At 42.7% G+C, this 18,672-nt stretch overlaps 1 protein-coding gene across 1 annotated transcript in view; it reads left to right on the top strand.

Moving 5' to 3' along the window:
• Positions 1–18,672, top strand: part of TBCA (tubulin folding cofactor A) — a 57,256-nt gene that overhangs the window by 25,636 nt on the left and 12,948 nt on the right. The window contains exon 2 of the mRNA XM_075932319.2: positions 6,564–6,669. Within this exon, the coding sequence (XP_075788434.1) occupies positions 6,564–6,669 (106 nt within the window). The remainder of the gene's footprint in view (positions 1–6,563; positions 6,670–18,672) is intronic.

Here is an 18,672-nt window from a genome sequence, read left to right as displayed (position 1 = left end):
GCAGTGCGATCAGCTCATGCGCAGCGGTTTGGCAAGCCTTGCTAATAAGGCAGTGTAATGTTTATCACAGTTTAAACCTGTGTGTTTAATATTGGTGATGTATAAAGTTGTAAACAAGTTCCAAAGTGTATGTTGTGGTTTTTAAACTCAATTTCAATTTCTGTGGAGGAACTTAACCTACCACATGGACAGCAAACCCTGCTTCAGATGTGTTTATCTTACACTTTAGTGAGCTTCCAGGGATTTTGAAATTGTGTTACGCCAATACTGTTGTGCTTCTGTGATGGGAGAAACAAAGTTTATTTGCAAAGAGAGGGCCTGTATGACTATAATTTGTAAAGCCATAAATTTCCCTCCTAACCTTTTCCATCTATACTCAGGCTTTTTCCATCCAGGCAAGGAATAATTTTTTTCTGTGCACCGAGACATGTACAACTGTGTACCATCAATAGGTACAAAAAGCCTAGCTGTGAGCACACTGGTAATCAGTTGAGCAGCATTTGAATTTTTCCTCAGTGGCTGCACAAGAGCACAGCTTACAGGGAGCATTGAAAGCACCAAGCCTAAAGTTGGTTTATGAATAGAAATGTTAATTTTCACTTCCCTTCAGCTTTTATATATAAAAAGGTAGCCTTTTAGCGAATGCAAACAACTTTTAAAATGTATATTTTAGTGGTGCAGTTGAGGTTAATTGTAACACCAATGCTAAAACATTTCATTTTAAGTTTAAATATTTGATATCAAACAACATAAATAAGAATTTGGATATAGTAATTCAAAAGTCAGCTGTCATAGTTTTGAAAAAAATCCTTTTTGTAGGAAACTTAACAATCAAAAGAATACTGTTGCCTTGTTATGAAGCATTCCATCCTGATCATAATGTTATCCATTACTTTATAAAATCAGCACTTTTTTATTCTGATGCCAAGTGCAGAACTAGTTTTTATAAAAGTTTGCTGCTACTCCAAAGTCTACAGCTATCAGATCATCCTGCTTATCTTTTTTTCATTTTTTCCCCATCATGATTTTTAGCAATCACTGTTTTGAGTGAGTAATACAAATCAAGTCTATAATTGAAGCTTTTCTCAGTACAGTAGTGATGCTGAAGAGTGAGAGTTTTTGTCTATGCCAGCAAAAACCCTTATACGTATTATTCAAATCTCTAGTACCATATCAATTCTTCTCTTGTTTGGTCATCATAATAAAATCATTCTGTAAACCTGAGGCTTTGATGTCTGAATTTGCACAATAATAGTAAGCTTTGCCATCTAGATAAGTACTACTTTTACTTTATTTGCTGGTGCTAGTGGGAGTTTGTGGGGCATAGGTTTTGGTTGCACCCTGAATTATTTTATGTAGCAAACATATCTCTAACTAGAAGAATTCTGTTAAAATGGAATCTTTAATTCTGTAGCTCTTAGATATGAATTTACTTGAGGTGATCTTAATGTTTGCTGGAAAGGGGGGATAATATCAATTTAAAGTCTGGGTCTAGTGTTAATACTAAAAATATGGACGAGACTCCTTTTGGGGGGAAAAAAAACAGATTAAGAAAATTTGCCATATCCTGGTGCTAGTTATCAGGGTTAAATTATGGACTTACTACTTACCATGATACATACTATTATGGAATCCTGAGTTTGCAAAAGACCGTCTCGAACAAGCATTTTAAGAACCTTAGTACAATGGAGACTATATGGGAAGTTGGCTTCATAATATTATTTTATAGTGAAATTTGATGTATGGAATTACATCTACTCACTTTTATACTCTAGTGCAATAGTCACCAACCGGTAGATTGGGATCTAGTGGTAGATCTTGGAGCCTCTGACAGGTGATCCTGACTGGTTTGGCCAGGAAGCTATCAAGTGCTGGAACTTGTGTTGCCCCTCCACCCACTGCCATGCTGCTCCTGCCCTCTGCCTTGGAGCTGCCCCCCGCGGAGTCTCCTGCTTGCTGTGCAGGGTGAGGGAGGGAAAAGAGGGGGGTGCTGATGTCAAGGTGGCCCTTCTCCCCCCCACTTCTGTACCCTGTCTCCACACAGAGGGATCGGGATGGAGGAAGCTTCATAATGCAAATCTCTGTTGCTCTCACATCCTGTATGTGTGTCTGTCATTCTCACACACACATACACTGTCCTTTACTCTCATGAAGGCTGTTATTCATGTGGACTGCTTTTGTTACTTTTTACTGCTTGCAGATTGTGTGTGTTGCTTTTTGACTGGTCTGTGCATTTCATAATTTTCATTTCTCTCTTATGCTTAAATGTAATTCTTTGAATAGTGAGTTAGCAATTACCATAAGGATAATTACTCTGACTTGGAAGTGGCTGGCATGTCCCTGCAGCCCCTGAGTAAGACAGGGCAGGGGGGTCTCCACATGCTGTGCTTGCCTGCAAACACTGCTCCTGCAGCTCCCATTGTTCAATAACTGGGAACCGTGGCCAGTAGAAGCTATGGGCTCAGTGCCTGTAGACGAGGGGCAGCATGTGGTGCCATGGAGCCACTGCTGTACATGCCAGCTGCTTTCCAGAGCCAAGGCAGGAATAAGCCTGCCTTAACTCCACTGCTCCACCACCCGGAAACCATCTGAGCTGAATGGTGTCCAGCCAGAGCCTACTTCCTGAACCCCAGTCCCAGCCCTGAACCCTCTCCTGGACTCCAGTCCCCCATCCTGGGCTAAGCCCAGAGCCCCTCCCACACTCTGAACCCCTTGGCCCAAGACCAGAGCCTGCACCCCAACCTCCTAACCCAGCCTGGTGAAAGTGAGTGAGGATGGGGAGAAAGGTGGAGGGAGTGAGCAGGGTGAGGCCTCGGAGAAAGGTTGGAGCAGGGGCAGGGCCTCAAAGAAGGGGTGGGAAGGAAGTGAGGTACCGGAATTTGGGTTTGAGCTAGATCTTACATTGCACTTAAATTGAAAAAGTGATCTTGTGGTTAAAAAGGCTAGAGACCACTGCTCTTGTGTGAAATGTAATGATCTAGAAAAGAGATTCATGGACTGTTGAACTGAAGAAGTGGTAGGTCATGAAAGCTTGCTCATTTGCACTTACCAAATTGCATTAAAAAAAGAGGGTAAAAACATAAGATACTTCCTTAATTTACTTTTCCATATAACGCATTACTGTAATAACCTCAGGGAATGGAGAATGCTTCACAATTGTGCAGCGAAGGCAGATCACATGCTAGACATCTCCCTATTAATATATGGCCCATGCTATTAGATTGTGAACTCCTAATCTAAATAGTGGAGATGATTACACTGCTAAAGTATTCTCTATTAAAATTAGAAGTCGAGTTCAAGTAATCAAACTAGGGATGCAAGCAACTAGTTGACTACCCAAGAAGCACATGCTTATCGGGTAGTTGAGTAGTGACTCATCTAGTCGCTTCCCACCCCCAGCTGCCTCTTTAGAGGCAATGAGGGAGGAGAGTAGGAGCTAGTGCTGGGGGGGAGAGGGGAGTCAGCGTAAAAGCTAGTTCCCCTACCTTGCACTATCTTCACTGGGGGCAGAGGAAGTAGAGGCACATTGGGGAAACGGCACGAGCAGGGACTGAAGCTGTTCCTCACGCCGCCTCTTACATTTTAAAGAGAGAGGCGGAACCTGAGGCAAGCAGGACTGCTTGAGTCCCCACTGCTCTTCTGCTTTTTGAATGTAATACATTTAAAGACAGAGGTGCAGTGGGGATAACAAGTGCACCCACTCTACCCCTTATTCACTAATCGACTTGATTAGTTGACTAATTGAAATTTAACATATCCATCCCACTTCAGGAGGGAATGGTGCTCAGTGCACCAGAGGAGGAGACCTTTTTTCCCCTTAGTGTTACCTGTTGGAACAGTTCTTGTGTTCTCTGGTGCCTCATATTGTTGTGCAGTGGTATAATGGTTCTGTCCCCTGATTCTCCTCAGTTCCTTCTGACAGCCCGTGATTGTTAGTCAGTGTGTGTTTGTTTTACAAGTGTTCCATCTTTCCCAGGAATTTTTTTATATATATAGTTAGTGTACTCATCAGTAGTTAAATAACAGGAGGTCTAATTTAGTTTTGCTTAGCTTATCAATTCACACTTGTTCTGGGTGCCGACTCTCAGTACAGAAGGCATTCTAGCATTCCAGGCTTTAAGCCATGGGTGGGGAACCAACTTACCTGGATCTGGCCCCCAAGGCTCAAGGTCCACCCCCAGCATTGGGGACTGCAGCAGCCACCCTTGCTGCCCCACCATGGGGCTGGAACACACAAACTTTTTTGCACTTCTCACTTATGTGCCGCCCCCAACCCAAAATAGGTTCCCCACCCCTGCTTTAAGCCTTGCACTGGTTGTAAGTCTATGCCAATAAGTAATGCTCATTCCAAATGCCTCATGAGTCACATCCAGGAGCACTGTGAAATCTTTAGATTTTTCCTGGATCATGAAGGATAAGAAGGTAAGGTTTGTCTCCTCATAGAGGCCAGCTTATGCTACCATCTGAACTGTCCCACGCAGAGCAGTTACTTCCACGCCATTTAGTGCTTGTCTGAACATTGTAGCATTCCTTTTCCCTAGGTTCGAGGAAGAAGTATAGACCACACTCTTCAAAGAAGCCAACCTCTTCCAAAAGATTGACATCTCCAGTACTGTCTTCTAGGGATGTGAGTGAGTAGTCGACTATATGATTAACTGATAAGCCTAGGCTTATTGGTTAATCTTCTTGACTACTTACATTTCCCCCCCCCCCCCCCTGCTAATATTTCGGTATCCGAGGTGGTAAGGGGAAGAGGGAGACCGTTTAAAAGCCAGTTCTCCTCAGCACCGTCTCTGCAGTGCCACTGCCTCCTCTCTCCCCCCATGCTACCTCTACTGCTATGAAGCAGCTTTGTCCATGGCAAATGGACTGGCTGTGGACAGAGGCCAGTCCCCAGCAGCAGTCCCTGTCTGTGGGGAGACCCAGCTGTCCGCAGAGCAGTCTCTGTCCGCGGTGGGCCCAGGCCCACTGTGGACCCTCTACCAACAATGGTTGGTTCCTGACCAGCATCTGTTAGGGGTGATCTAGACCGGGGGGTGGGGGACCACTGTTGGGGACCACTGACCAATAGAAAATTTAGTCATAGACTGCACACAAGTAAGAAACAAAAAAGCCCCACCTCTCACCAGCATGGGCTCCCCAGTGCTAGGGGGAGCCTTGAGCCTCAGGTACTGGATCCAAGCAAGCCGAGGGTTACATCCAGCCCTCAGGCCTTAGGTGCCCCCTGCTCAAGTGGGTTGATCCAGCCCATGAAGACTCTGCTGCTCCCCTGCCCCCGGCCAATCAGGGCCTAGGGACAGGGGAGCACATGGCACTCAGTCAACTCTGGCAGTTGACTCTTAAGTGCCATGATCTGGCTGGCAGGGAGCCAGAGTTTGCATGCTCCTCCCCCCACCTCCAGGCCAATCAGGACTTGGGGACAGGAGGAGTGCACAAAGTCTCCTCCCATCCTGTAAAGGACTTGGTATTTAAAATCAACCACCAGCTGCTGCTCCTTTGCAGGGCAGGGGCAGGGAATGAGAGACTTCACATGCTCCCCCTTCCCGAGGCTCTGATTGACCTGGGGTTGGGGAGCACTTGAAGTCTCCTCCCACCTCCAGGGGTAAGGGTGCCTAGAGGGAACCACCAGCTCTTCAGATTGCGCAGTCCCCTACCCCCAGACCAATCAGTCTTGGTGGGGAAGGACAGAAGTGTCCTGGTCCTGCCCTTTCCACCTGAGGTCCTGGCCCTTCTGGGATGGCCCGAGACCACTTCAAAAATGTCTGAAGTGGCCCATGGTGGTAAATGACTGCCCGCCCCTGATCTAGATTGTGCTTAGTGCTGCTGTGTGTGCAGAGGACTGGACTAAATGACCTCTCAAGGTCTCTTTCAGTTCTATGATTCTGGGATATGTGGCACATGTCTATTCTGTGACCATACTCCTTCCCCTCTATGTAGCAGTCTCTTGAATAAGAAGGAACTGAGGGAAGTTGGGTTCCAACGCTTTTGCATGGTCCTGTAGCAACATGTTAGAGGAGGGTACATATGCCACCCCAATTGGTGCTAAGGGAAAAAATGTCCAACTCTAGTGTCCTGTGTGTGCATGTATCTAAAGTGGACTGGACATGCAATGTATCCCAAAGAATAACAATTATAGAACAGGTTAGTAATTTTTTTAATGATTTCTTGGACTGTTCTGAAAAAGTATGATCTTTGAGATGAAAACATAGCTAATTGTGATAGTCTGCCTTCTGTAACACATCCTGTGCTCAAAATCTATGCACTTGAATCTGAGCAGTTATGTATGTCACTCTTGTGATTTGGAATCCATTATTGTAGACCAAGTGTTTCTCTATCGCTAAAGCATATGGCAGTTGGAAATGTACTACTACACTTCGTTTATCTGATACTTGAAACAAAGTAGCAGAATGTCTTAGGTGAATATAAGTATTTAACTTTTTACAAAACTAGACAGTAGCTCCTTGAAGGGCTGTTATATTTATTTTTTGTTTAGTATGATGTCATTTTTCCAACTGTACAGTTTAGCTTTATTGGTGTATATAAACAATCATTTGGTTTTTCAGGTTGGCAAAAGAGAAAGTTATGTATGAAAAAGAAGCAAAACAGCAAGAAGAAAAAATTGAAAGAATGAAAGCTGCAGCAAGTGATGACTATGGAATTAAAAAGCAAGTACGTTGTCCTAAAATACGTTTTTAAAGCATTATAGCTTATAAAGGGAAATTTGAAAGTGACTCAATGAAAGAAACTCACATAGCTTTTTCCGAACTCTGATGGTATGAACACTAGACTAAAGTTCTCTTAAATAATAAAAAGGCTGTGGCTCCTCCACTGCCAGGGCTGCTCTGGGCTGGCATGGCTGGCTGCCACTGGAATTCATTAACAAGGGTCGGTTAACCATTGAGCATACCAGTTAGCATACCGGTAAAACATCTCTAGTACGTGTAATTGTAGATAGGTGAAAGCTTTTAATTTGGGGTGCAGATATACACAAACAATAGGTGCACAGCATTGGATGGGTTTAATGTATCACCTACAATACAATTACAGGAGTACCTCGGAGATAGGTACACTATATTTTTGTGCTATCCTACCTAATATTGATGTTTCTCAATTTTGTATGTTGGTGAGGGTAGAGGGAATGATTTGTGTTCACAGCTATGGAATAATGGACATTTTAAAGACATTTTTAAAAGTTTACCTGCAAAGGGGAGGAAATTGGTATTTGCCCCTCCTCCCCCTTATTTTTTGTCCTATGAATTCAAGCCTACAGATTTGTTTTTTAAAATGCAGATTTTTTTCTTTAGAAATAATAGGAATACAAAGTTTGGCTTTGTGGGACATTCATATGGACTGATCTTTCTCAAGTTGTAGCTGACTGTGTACACTTTTTCTCCCCCCAAGCATTTCTTAGTTATTTGCTTTTCAGTGGATGCTAACAAAAACTTTAAATAGTCTGTATTAAAGTCACTTTCACTCTTAATCAGGCTTCACTTGCATTGTCTCTCGTGTTATATACATCAACCAGTTCCAGTTATTCTTAATGTTCCTGGAAAAAGGAAGATAAAAATAAGCAGTGGCAAATTTTTAAAGTGCTTCTATACAAATGCTAGGAGTCTGACTAATAAGATGGGTGAACTAGAGTACCTCGTATTAAAGGAGGAGATTGACATAATAGGCATCACTGAAACCTGAGGGAATGAGGAAAATCTGTGGGAAACAATCATACCGGGATATAAAATATATCGGAAGGATAGAGCAAGCCGTGTGGGTGGCAAAGTGGCACTGTATGTGAAAGATAATGTAGAATCAAATGAATCAACATGCACAACAGAATCGCTATGGATAGTAATTCCATGCACCAATAATAAGAAATTAGCAGTAGGGATATATTACCGACCACCTGACCAGGACAGCAATATTGACATTGAAATGCTGAGGGAGATTAGAGAGGCTACCAAAATAAAGAACTCCATAATAATGGGGGATTTTAATTATCCTCATATTGACTGGATACATGTCACCTCAGGAAGAGAAGCAGAGATGAAAATTTCCCAGTGGCTTAAATGACTGCTTCTTGGAGCACCTGGTACAGGAATCCACAGGGGAGAGGTAATTCTCGATTTAGTCCTGAGTGGAGCGCAGGATCAGGTCCAGGAGATAACCGTTACAGGACTGCTTGGGAATAGTGACCATAATAACATTTAACATTCCTGTGGTGGGAAAAACACCTCAGCAGTCCAGCACTCTGGTATTTAATTTCAGAAAGGGGAATTACACAAAAATGAGGAGGTTAGTTAAACAGAAATTAAAAGGCACAATGACTAGAGCCAAATCCCTGCAAGCTGCATGGAATCTTTTTAAAGACACCATAATAGAGGCCCAACTTAAATGAATACCCCAAATTTAAAAACCTAGCAAGAGACCTAAAAAAGACTCACCGTGGCTTAACCACCTTGTAAAAAAGGAATCTTTTGAGAAGTAGAAGTCCAATTCTAGTGAGATGAATAGAAAGGAACATAAACACTGTTGTCAAATCAAGTGTAAAAATGTAATAAAAGCAAAAAAAGATTTTGAGGAACAGCTAGCCAAAAACTCAAAAAGAAATAAAATGTTTAAGTACATTAGAAGCAGGAAGCCTGCTAAAAAACCTGTGGGTCCCCTAGACGATCGAGATACAAAGGAGCAATCAAGGACGATAAAGCCATTACAGATAAACTAAATGATTTCTTTTCTTCAGTCGTCACGGCTGAGGACATAAGGGAGATTCCCAAATCTGCACCATTCTTTGTGGGTGATGAATCTGAGGAACTGTCCCGGATTGAAGTGTCATTAGAGGAGGTTTTGGAACAAATAGAAAAACTTAATGTTAACAAATCTCTGGGACCGGATGGCATTCATCCAAAAGTTCTAAAAACTCAAATGGGAAATTGCTGAACTATTATCTGTGGTTTGTAACCTATTCTTTAAATCGGCTTCCGTACCTAATAACTGGAAGGTAGCCAACGTGACACCAATATTTAATAAGGGCTCTAGAGGCGATCCTGGCAATTACAGACCGGTAAGTCTAAATTCAGTACTGGGCAAATTAGTCGAAACAATAGTAAAGAATAAAATTGTGAGGCATGTAGAAGAACATAATTTGTCGGACAAAAGTCAACATGGTTTCTGTAAAGGGAAATCCTGTTTTACTAATCTGTTAGAGTTCTTTGAAGGGGTTAACAAACATGCAGACAAGGAGGATCCAGTAGATATAGTATACTTAGATTTTCAGAAAGCCTTTGACAAGGTCCCTCACCAAAGGCTCTTGTGTAAATTACATTGCCATGGGATAAGAGGGAAGGTCCTTTCTTGGACTGAGAACTGGTTAAAAGACAGGAAACAAAGGGTAGGAATAAATGGTAAATTTTCAGAATGGAGAGGGGTAACTAGTGGTGTCCCCTAAGGGTCAGTCCTGGGACCAGTCCTTTTCAACTTATTCATAAATGATCTGGAGAAAGGGGTAAGCAGTGAGGTAGTAAAGTTTGCGGATGATACCAAACTGTTTAGGATAATCAAGACAGAAGCAGACTGTGAGGGACTCCAAAAAAAAAATCTCACCAAACTGGCAAAAAATGGCAAATGAAATTTAATGTGGATAAGTGTAAAGTAATGCACATCGGGGAAAAATAACCCCAACTATACGTACAGTATGATGGGGGCTAATTTGGCTATGACAAATCAGGAAAGAGATCTTGGAGTTATCGTGGATAGTTCTCTGAAAACTTCCACGCAGTGTGCAGCGGCGGTCAAAAAAGCAAATAGGATGCTAGGAATTATTAAGAAAGGGATAGAAAATAAGACACAGAATATCTTACTGCCCCTGTATAAAACTATGGTACGCCCACATCTTGAATACTGTGTACAGATGTGGTCTCCTCACCTCAAAAAAGATATTTTGGCCTTAGAAAGGATTCAGAAAAGGGCAACTAAAATGAGTAGGGGTTTGGAATGGGTCCCATATGAAGAGAGATTAAAGCGACTGGGACTTTTCAGTTCAGAAAAGAGGAGACTGAGGGGGGATACAATAGAGGTACATAAAATCATGAGTGGTGTGGAGAGGGCGGATAAAGAAAAGTTATTTATTAGTTCCCATAATAGAAGAACTAGAGGACACCAAATGAAATTAATGGGTAGCAGGTTTAAAACGAATAAAAGAAAGTTCTTCTTCACACAGCGTGTAGTCAACCTGTGGAACTCCTTGCCAGAGGAGGCTATGAAGGCTAGGACTATAACAGAGTTTAAGAGGAAGCTAGATAATTTCATGGAGGTTAGGTCCATAAAAGGCTATTAGCCAGGTGATAGAAATGGTGTCCCTGGCCTCTGTCAGAGGCTGGAGAAGGATGGCAGGAGACAAATTGCTTGATCATTGTCTTCGGTCCACCCTCTCTGGGGCACCTGGTGTTGGCCACTGTCAGCAGACAGGCTACTGAGCTAGATGGACCTTTGGTCTGACCCAGTACAGCCATTCTTATGTTCTTAATAAATGAGACCTGAGTGTCTAATGTAATAATAAACAAGCAGGGGGAAAAAATCTTTAAAAAGACAACAAAAAACTTTCCTTCTTGTTGCCTTTATTCATCATAAAAGGCACTAGCCCAACTCTGTACCTTGTTTTTAACCTTTCCAGGTTATTTAAAAGAAATATTTAGAACTAAAAGACTTATCTGGTGTTGCTCAGGCCCTTCAGGGCAAAGGGCTGGAGGTGTGGGTGGTGCATGATGAGTCAGTGCAGGGTCTTGAGGATGTGGCAGGCTCAGGGCAGGAATCTGGGGGTATGGGAGTTCCGGGAGTCAGGATTGAGGGGTAAGGAGGGGCTCAGAGCCGAGGGTTGGCAGGTGCAGGGGGAAGGGAGTTTATGCTTGGGATCACCCCACTGACTGCTCCCAGAATTGGCTGTGGGATGGTGGGGAGCTGCGCGGCCTGCCATCCAGCTGCTCCCAAGAGTCGTTCATGAGTACTACTGTCCCTTCTATCACAACTGTCCCTTTCTGTTTGATGCAAAACAATTGTATTTCACGCACCTCCCGTTGTCCTGGCACAATCAAACTCTAACCTTGCTTTAACTTATGACAAGAGGAAGCTGAATACCAAATTTGGTGGTCCTAGGCCTTACTGTTTTGGAAGAGTTCTTGAACAAACATTCACAGAGGAACGGACCGACAGATGCACATTTCTAAAATATATAGTAAGATGTTTATTGGGGGTAGGAAATCAATTCTGGGAGCTCTGATCAGGTAATATTCAAAATGTCACTTTTTTAAAGAGAAAGTGGAATAGAGGAAGATATCACAAAGCCACTAACTAGTAAATCTTTTAGTAGTGACTTGGCAGTCAAGCACAGATTATCTTCAGGCACTTATGTGCATTGTTAGAAATTTCTATTAAGTGAGTGTTGGTGAAACATGCTGAATTGACGGTTCTAGAGAATGAGACACTTATCCTAGTCTGTGCTCCATCACTTTCGCAATAATCCACCAGCACAAAGTGGATGAACTTGGTGCGTCTGGACTCTATAGGATCTCCTGCTTTTATGGAACAACAGTCAGGGGGTTGTGTGCCACTTAGTGTTTCCTGTCACACTCCTCTTGGTTGCTGGTGGAAGAAGTATGGTTTGGGGCTCCTCTGCAGCTTGTGATCCATGGTTCTACTAGCAACCCCAGGGGCTGTTGGCAGCTGGTATAAATGACCATAGTCATCAAACTGCTGTCCTGCAGTAGGGGGCTAGCTCTCAGAAGAGGTGTCTCAAGATTTGGGGAGTACAATGAGCCACTTATGCATCCAGCCAAAGTTCTGAGCCTAAAGTCCTTATTTATATGCCATAAGTAAATCCTAAGCAATGACACTGCAAGCTACCTCTTTATGCAATCAATCATTGTAATAATACCATATCATACACCAATAATATCATAATTAACTACGAATAATCAATACTTGTCATCTTCACTGTGTACCAGCTGGAATGTTCATTGTAGCAGCTTTAGTGTTATGGACACCCATCGACTAACTGATTAGGCTGAGGTCCTCAATTCACGTCTCACAGGCTCCCCCAAAGCCATCATATATTAACAATTCTAACTCCTTCCTTACATGAATGGGTTTTGAACTGTTACAAAAAAGTGAAGGACTCCGTGTCTTCACCCATTCCCGGTCTCTTTTAGGGAAAAATTTGAAATTCCCTCTTCCCCTTTAAAGATGGTTTTGTTTTTATTATACTTTGAAATATTTTTTTCTAAAGAAAATGGAGATGCAAGCTAGAGTTGGAAGATTTTCCAGCAGTTTAAATAAACAATATTATCTGAACCAGATCATGCTACCAGAAAAATGTAATAAACCAAGAGGGAAAACTGAGAAAATTCTATAGAATAAAGGAAGGCTTGTATAATTTTTATGCTTCAAGTCACCACCAGGTACTGAACACTTCGTTGTCAGTCAGTAACACACCTCCAGTGTTGCTGGCATCAAGAGATAATTGGCATAGCTGAAAAGAAGTACCATAAATCAGACTCAGTCCAAAGATTTTCCGAGGAAGTCAAGAGGTCAAGCTCATTTCAGGTCACCCCAGAGCACACATCCATGGTTTCAAGAAAAGGTTGCTTCTGCTTCAGCCACTGATGTGGGATCCTATGTGCCCTAGCTCAGTTGGTCTCACCATCAAGAGTGTAAAGCACCTGCCCAAATGGATTTCAACCTCAATTTAATCAAGAAGCTTACTGAAACTATCCTTGGGTCATGCCTGCTTTTGAAACCTGTGGAATTTCCCCCACCTCCACTCAAGAGTAAGAATGTTAAGGAGCAGGTTTTTGGCTAATCGTATATTGATATTAAGTGTATCAACTATACAATTAATCAGTAAGGGGTGGTTCTGCAGAGTGCCTCATCGGGGGTAGCTCCCAGAGCCAGCGCAAGGTGGGACTGAGTAGTCCTGGCTTGCGCCAGCTCTGGGACCGCTGCTGCTCTGCCTTTTAAATTAGTAAGAGCCACTAGGCTCTTACTAATTTAAAAGGCAAAGCAGCAGTGGAGGTAGGTTCAGGACCTGGCATGAGCCAGGACTGCTCAGATCCAGCTCGCAGTAACCTCTGTTCGTGGGGGCCCAGGCTGGCCACGGGCAGAGGCTGCTGTTGGAGCAGCCTCCCCTATACTCCTTCCCCCACCCCTGCTGCTGCTTCTGAGAGGCAGCAGTGGGAGAGGTGTGGAGGCAGATCGCATTGCAGAGATGGTGTTGAGGGAAACCTGCTTTTAAGCCATTTCCCCCTATCACTGGCTCCTGCTTCCCCCCCCCCCCCCCGCCTTTGCTACCTCTTATACAGAAGCAGCAAGCGGGGGAAAGGGGAAGCAAGCAGCTGAGTACTCCGCTATTCACTTACATCCCTACTCAAGAGCATCCCCACATCCACTATAGCTGGCTTCCCCATATCCACAATAGCTGGCTTCATCTACTGGTTGCCAGTCTATGAAGGATTTTTTGGCAGACCCAAATTCATGGCCTCTGACTGCACCAGGAAAAAAAAGGGTGGATAGGTGGTACTATGTCCCCTTTCAGGCACTCAAATATCTCTGTAATTGCCTACAGGGCTAGGCATCAACCCTAAAAAACAGAACCCAAGAAGCTAGACTTATTTGGCAGGAAGCTTTATTATACAGAAGCTTTGCTGAGATGCTGTGATTTCATGCTGTGGGATGTGTCAGAGTTCAAGGACAAACTCTCAGATGATGCAACACTGGAGTTCCAGACATTGATCAAGGTGGACAGGTTGGTAGTCAGAACATCTCTTCGGGCAAGTCATGACACTGCAGATTCTGCAGCTAGTAACATGGTTTCTGCCATCACAATGAGGTTTGTGTCCTGGTTACACTCTTCTGGCATCCCTCTAGAGGTGCAACAAACAGGTCAGGATCTCCTATTTGAAGGGCTGTTGCTCTTAGAAAAAACTGATGAAATTTTGTGCGGTCTCAGGCCTGGTCTACATTAGGAGTTTAGGTCGGATTTAGCCACATAAGGTTGTTTTTTCTAAACAATGAGTCCACATTACCAAGCCTATTCCATTGACTTTAAGGGCCACTAACATCTATTTCAGTACTCCTGCTTTTCACGAGGAGTAACGCTAAATTTGACCTTTTATGGTCCACTTTATGGTAGTGTAGACGGAGCATTGCAAAAGTTGACATTCTTGGCCTCCAGAAACCATCTCACAGTGCCCCACTGTGACTGCTCTGCAAGGACTTGCTGCACTACTGCTCTCCAGGTGAACAGGAAAAGCCCTGGGAAACTGAATTTCATTTCCTTGGTGGACAGCATGGCAAAAATACCTCTGAGCAGGCGGAACACCTGAGCAGCACACCTCGCCATGAGTTCTATGAGATTAAGTCCCATGAGCTCTAGTTCCCATGGGCATAGATGAGCATCAGCATGGAGTGTGAAGGAGATCTTGGACCTCATCAATACATGGGAGAGGAATGATTAGGGGGGTTGAAACAGCTGCCATATGAAGAGAGATTAAAAAGACTGGGACTTCTCAGCTTAGAAAAAAGGAGATTTAAAGGGGGAGATAATAGAGGTCTATAAAATCATGACTGGTGTGGAGAAAGTGAATAATTATTTACTTGTTCCTATAACATAAGCACCAAATGAAATTAATAGGTAGCAGGTTTAAAACAAACGAAAGTAAGTATTTCTTCACGTAGCACACATCCACCCGTAAAACTCTTTGCCAGAGGATGATGTGAAGACCAGGACTTTAACAGGGTTCAAAAAAGAAGTAGACAAATTCATGGAGGATAGGTCCATCAATGTGTATTAGCCAGGATGGATAGGAATGGTGTCCCTAGACTCTGTTTGTCAAAAGCTGGAAATAGATGACTGGGGAGGGATCACTTGATGACTACCTGTTCTGTTCATTCCCTCTAGGGCATCTGGCATTGGCCACTTTGTAAAACAGGATACCAAGCTAGATGGACCTTTGGTCTGATGCAGTATGGTTGTTTTTATGTTCTTACACCCTTATTTATTCAAGATTAACTTTCACAAGAAGACAAGCCCTTTGAGAAGCTGGTGTTCTTGTCCTTTATCCAAGTTCTGCTCCTTGTAATCTCACACTTGAATCTCTCATGATTTTCTAGGATTAGGCACAAGCTTTTTGTTTTCACTAGTAACCATTATAAATGCTTTACAGATTTGCCAATTAAGATGCAAATTTCTGAAAATTAAAATGTGGAAGACTAGAATTAATTATACCTTTAGTTTCTGAAGCTGTTTTTTGTGGAACAGAACTTCAAATATGAAAAATACTACGCTGAACACTTCAGAGTTTGTTTAATGTTGAGTATTCCCAAAATAATTCTACTTGTTGTTTGGTTTTAATAATTCAAGTAGTAGTTTTTAATCTAATTTCTTTGTTTTTAAAATGTCATGTTATATTGAATATATGAAGTTTCAAACTTTCCTCATAAATCAGAAACAATGAAGATTGGGTGGAACTTTTAGTTTCATTCCAGTCTGATTACTTTCAAAATCCTTTGGGTTTTCTCCTAAGAATAGATGACCTCTGTTTAATAATCTGAACTCTCTAGTTCTAGTTGTCTAGAAAAAAAGCTAGTAAAGTTGCTAATAAAGGGTTTGACACTCTCATTTGTGCATTTGGAGAGTTTAAATAATGAGCACAAATCAGTGTCCTTTAAGGGCTAGCAACCAGTATTTGTATCTGTGTTCTCTGTAGAATAATACTTCTGACATGCAGGTGATATTAAACATTTTGTGAGGTTTTTTTAATGCACTTTTTGAAAGAAGCTTATTGATGAGAAATTATTGTAGTACTTGCTAAGGATTCCTTTTTTCTTCCGATTTTTTTAAAGAACTTCATTTTCACTTTGTCAAAGATATAAATGAATACTTTTTTTTAAATTCTAGGCTATATGCTTTCTATATGCTGAGGATTTGAAATAATTGCCTAGTAGTTTGAATACATTAACATGGAAATTCCCATGTAGTAAGAAGATTTGACAGTTGACATTAACAATTGCTGCAGGAAAATTCTCTTGAAATTGGGCTCACCATTCTTCTGGTCTGCAGAAAGGCTTTGTCAGACCTTCCAGGCATAATGTAGTGACTTGACTATATGGGAAATTTGCTAGTTCTGTTCTGTCTCCAGTTTTGTCAAGACATTGGGTTGCCAAATTTTGAAATACTGAAGCATTTGGATGAAGTCAAGTAGGTGTCATGTTTTTCTCCCTTAGCCTCTCCACTACCTTTGTTCACAATGCTTGGTAGGAGTGGTTGAAATGACCTACTATGGTTCTATGCGTGGCCATCATTGTCAATGCACAGGGTTGCCAGATTCTGCTGGTTTCTGTCACTGTCATTTTCCTACCAGTATTATTAAAGTAGTAAAGCAAAGGCATGTGAAGTGGGATGTGTGCTGATTGCACATAACATTGACAATAAGAGCCATGCATTCCCTCTACATCTAATCCATGCCTAGGCAAATTACGCCCCCTCTCCCCCCCCCCCCCCCGGACAGATCTGGCCTGCCAAGCCACCAGATCCAGCCCATGGAGGCAGTGGGGAGCCCCAGGCAGGCTCCCCTGCTTGTGCTGTGCCAAAATGCAGCTGCCAAGCTTCCTTTCTGTTTCAAAACTGGAGGAGTGGGAGGATGTTTCAGGAGCTGCCCCGTCCCCAGCACAATCCCATTGGCCGGTTTCTGGCCAGAAACCAGCCAATGGGAGTTGTTCCTTGGAATAAAGGCAGACAAGAAAAAACGCACCCTCTCTCCTTGGCTCATTTGTTCACTGAAACATATGGCCAGGCAATCAGGCAGGCGGGCTGGCTGTGAAACGTTTTAAACTTGGCAGGCAGGCTGGTTTGCGTGCTGACTGGTAAGTCTCCTGTCCACAGCCTGCCTCTGACCCCCAAGCCTCTTCCTTCCCCAACTCTCTGCCTCCACCCTCCCCCCCCCCCCCCAACTCAACATATCCAAACCCTCTTGCACCCATACCCCTTCCCAGATCTGGCACCCCAATCCTGCCCCAGATCACAATCCCCTTCTACCCTAGGTCACATGCCAAACTCCTGCACTCTAGTCCCCTGCCCTAGGTCACAACCACCTCCTTCACCCAAACTCTCTCCGAGACTCTAGTCTACCTCCTTATAGACTAACTGAAGTGTTGGAGCATAAGCTTTCGTGGGCAAAGACCCACTTCATCAGATGCATCTGACGAAGTGGGTCTTTGCCCACGAAAGCTTATGCTCCAACAGTTCAGTAAAAGTACCACAGGACTCCTCGCCGCTTTTGCAGATTCAGACTAACATGGCTACCCCTCTGATACTAGTCTCCCTCCTGCACCTCAATCCCTTACCCCAAGCTCCCTCCTGCACCCAACCTCCATCCCAGACCCCACATCTCCTCCATTAATATAATGGAAGGGTGAGGACCTCGACCACTTTCCAAAATCTTGAAGTGGCCTCCTGTCAAAGATTATTGCCCACTCCTGATCTAATCAAAGTGCTGCTATAGTTTAGTTGACGCACACTGCAAATTCTAGTTAGCAAAACTGTGAGACCATCTTAGTTACAACAGTCTTGCAGCCCACTAAGATGGAGGGCCAGTCACGGTCCACTCACTAACGTAGGTTGCCCATTGCTGTTCTGCACTCTCTGAAATAATAAGCTGGCATGAAAGAAGAGTATATCCCATTACTCTTGCATTGAAAAGAGTATATCCCATCACTTTCTTGAAAGTTTTCTTCCCACCTCTCCAAGAGTAAATAATTAAGTACAATTTATTCCTCAAAAGGCAAATTGTCAGCAATGTAGCGTAATGGATCTCTACATCTCCTGCTTCCTCAAACATTTTCCAGGCCAGCCTGGTTGTTTTTAATAAGAGTTAAACAAATTCACATTTTAATAAATTGAAAACACTTTAAAATATGGATTAGTAGATTTATAAGTTATTGAGAAGGAAAAATTTGTCTTTATCAGTTCAATTACAGTAAAATATATTTGCTTCTCTCCCCTCCCTTTCAATTCATAGCCTCTTTGAATCTGGTTGAGGAAAACCACTTTTTCAAAGTACCTTTTTATTTTCAATTTTGTAACAGGCAAAACAAGTGACTATGAGGTCTTTTAAATGTTTTATAAAGTAATTTAGCTAATTTCTTATCCTACAACTACCCAGGATGGACTTTCATACCTAAGTAATTTCAGTACTAGTTTTTGAGGTGTATTCTGATAGCTTTTTATCTATGGTTCAGGGTAGATCAGTGAGAAAATCATTGTCTCTTTTCATAGGATACTTTCTTGATCAACAAATTTCTGCTTTCTTGTCCCTACCCACTTTATCCTTGTGTGCAGAGTTGTTGTAGCCATGTTGGTCCCATTATATTAGACCCTCAAAGTGAGTGAGGGGTTATGCCTTTTATTGGACTGACTTCTCCTGATGAGAGAGAGAGAAGCTTTTGAGCTTCTTCAGGTTGTCTTCAAGTCCTGAAGGCCACCTCTGTGTAAGGTCAAAAGCTTATCCACCAACAGAAATTGGTTCAGTAAAATCTTACCTCTCTAACCTTTCCTCTTTATCAGTGGGATGTTATGTTTAGAAATCTTATATCCAGAGTAGGTGAAAGGCAGGGAGATCATTGTAACTT

The sequence above is a fragment of the Pelodiscus sinensis genome, chromosome 6 (genome assembly GCF_052426305.1).
Source record: "Pelodiscus sinensis isolate ZL-2025 chromosome 6, ASM5242630v1, whole genome shotgun sequence".
Taxonomy (NCBI): domain Eukaryota; kingdom Metazoa; phylum Chordata; order Testudines; family Trionychidae; genus Pelodiscus; species Pelodiscus sinensis.
This window is presented reverse-complemented; position numbering and strand designations above follow the sequence as displayed.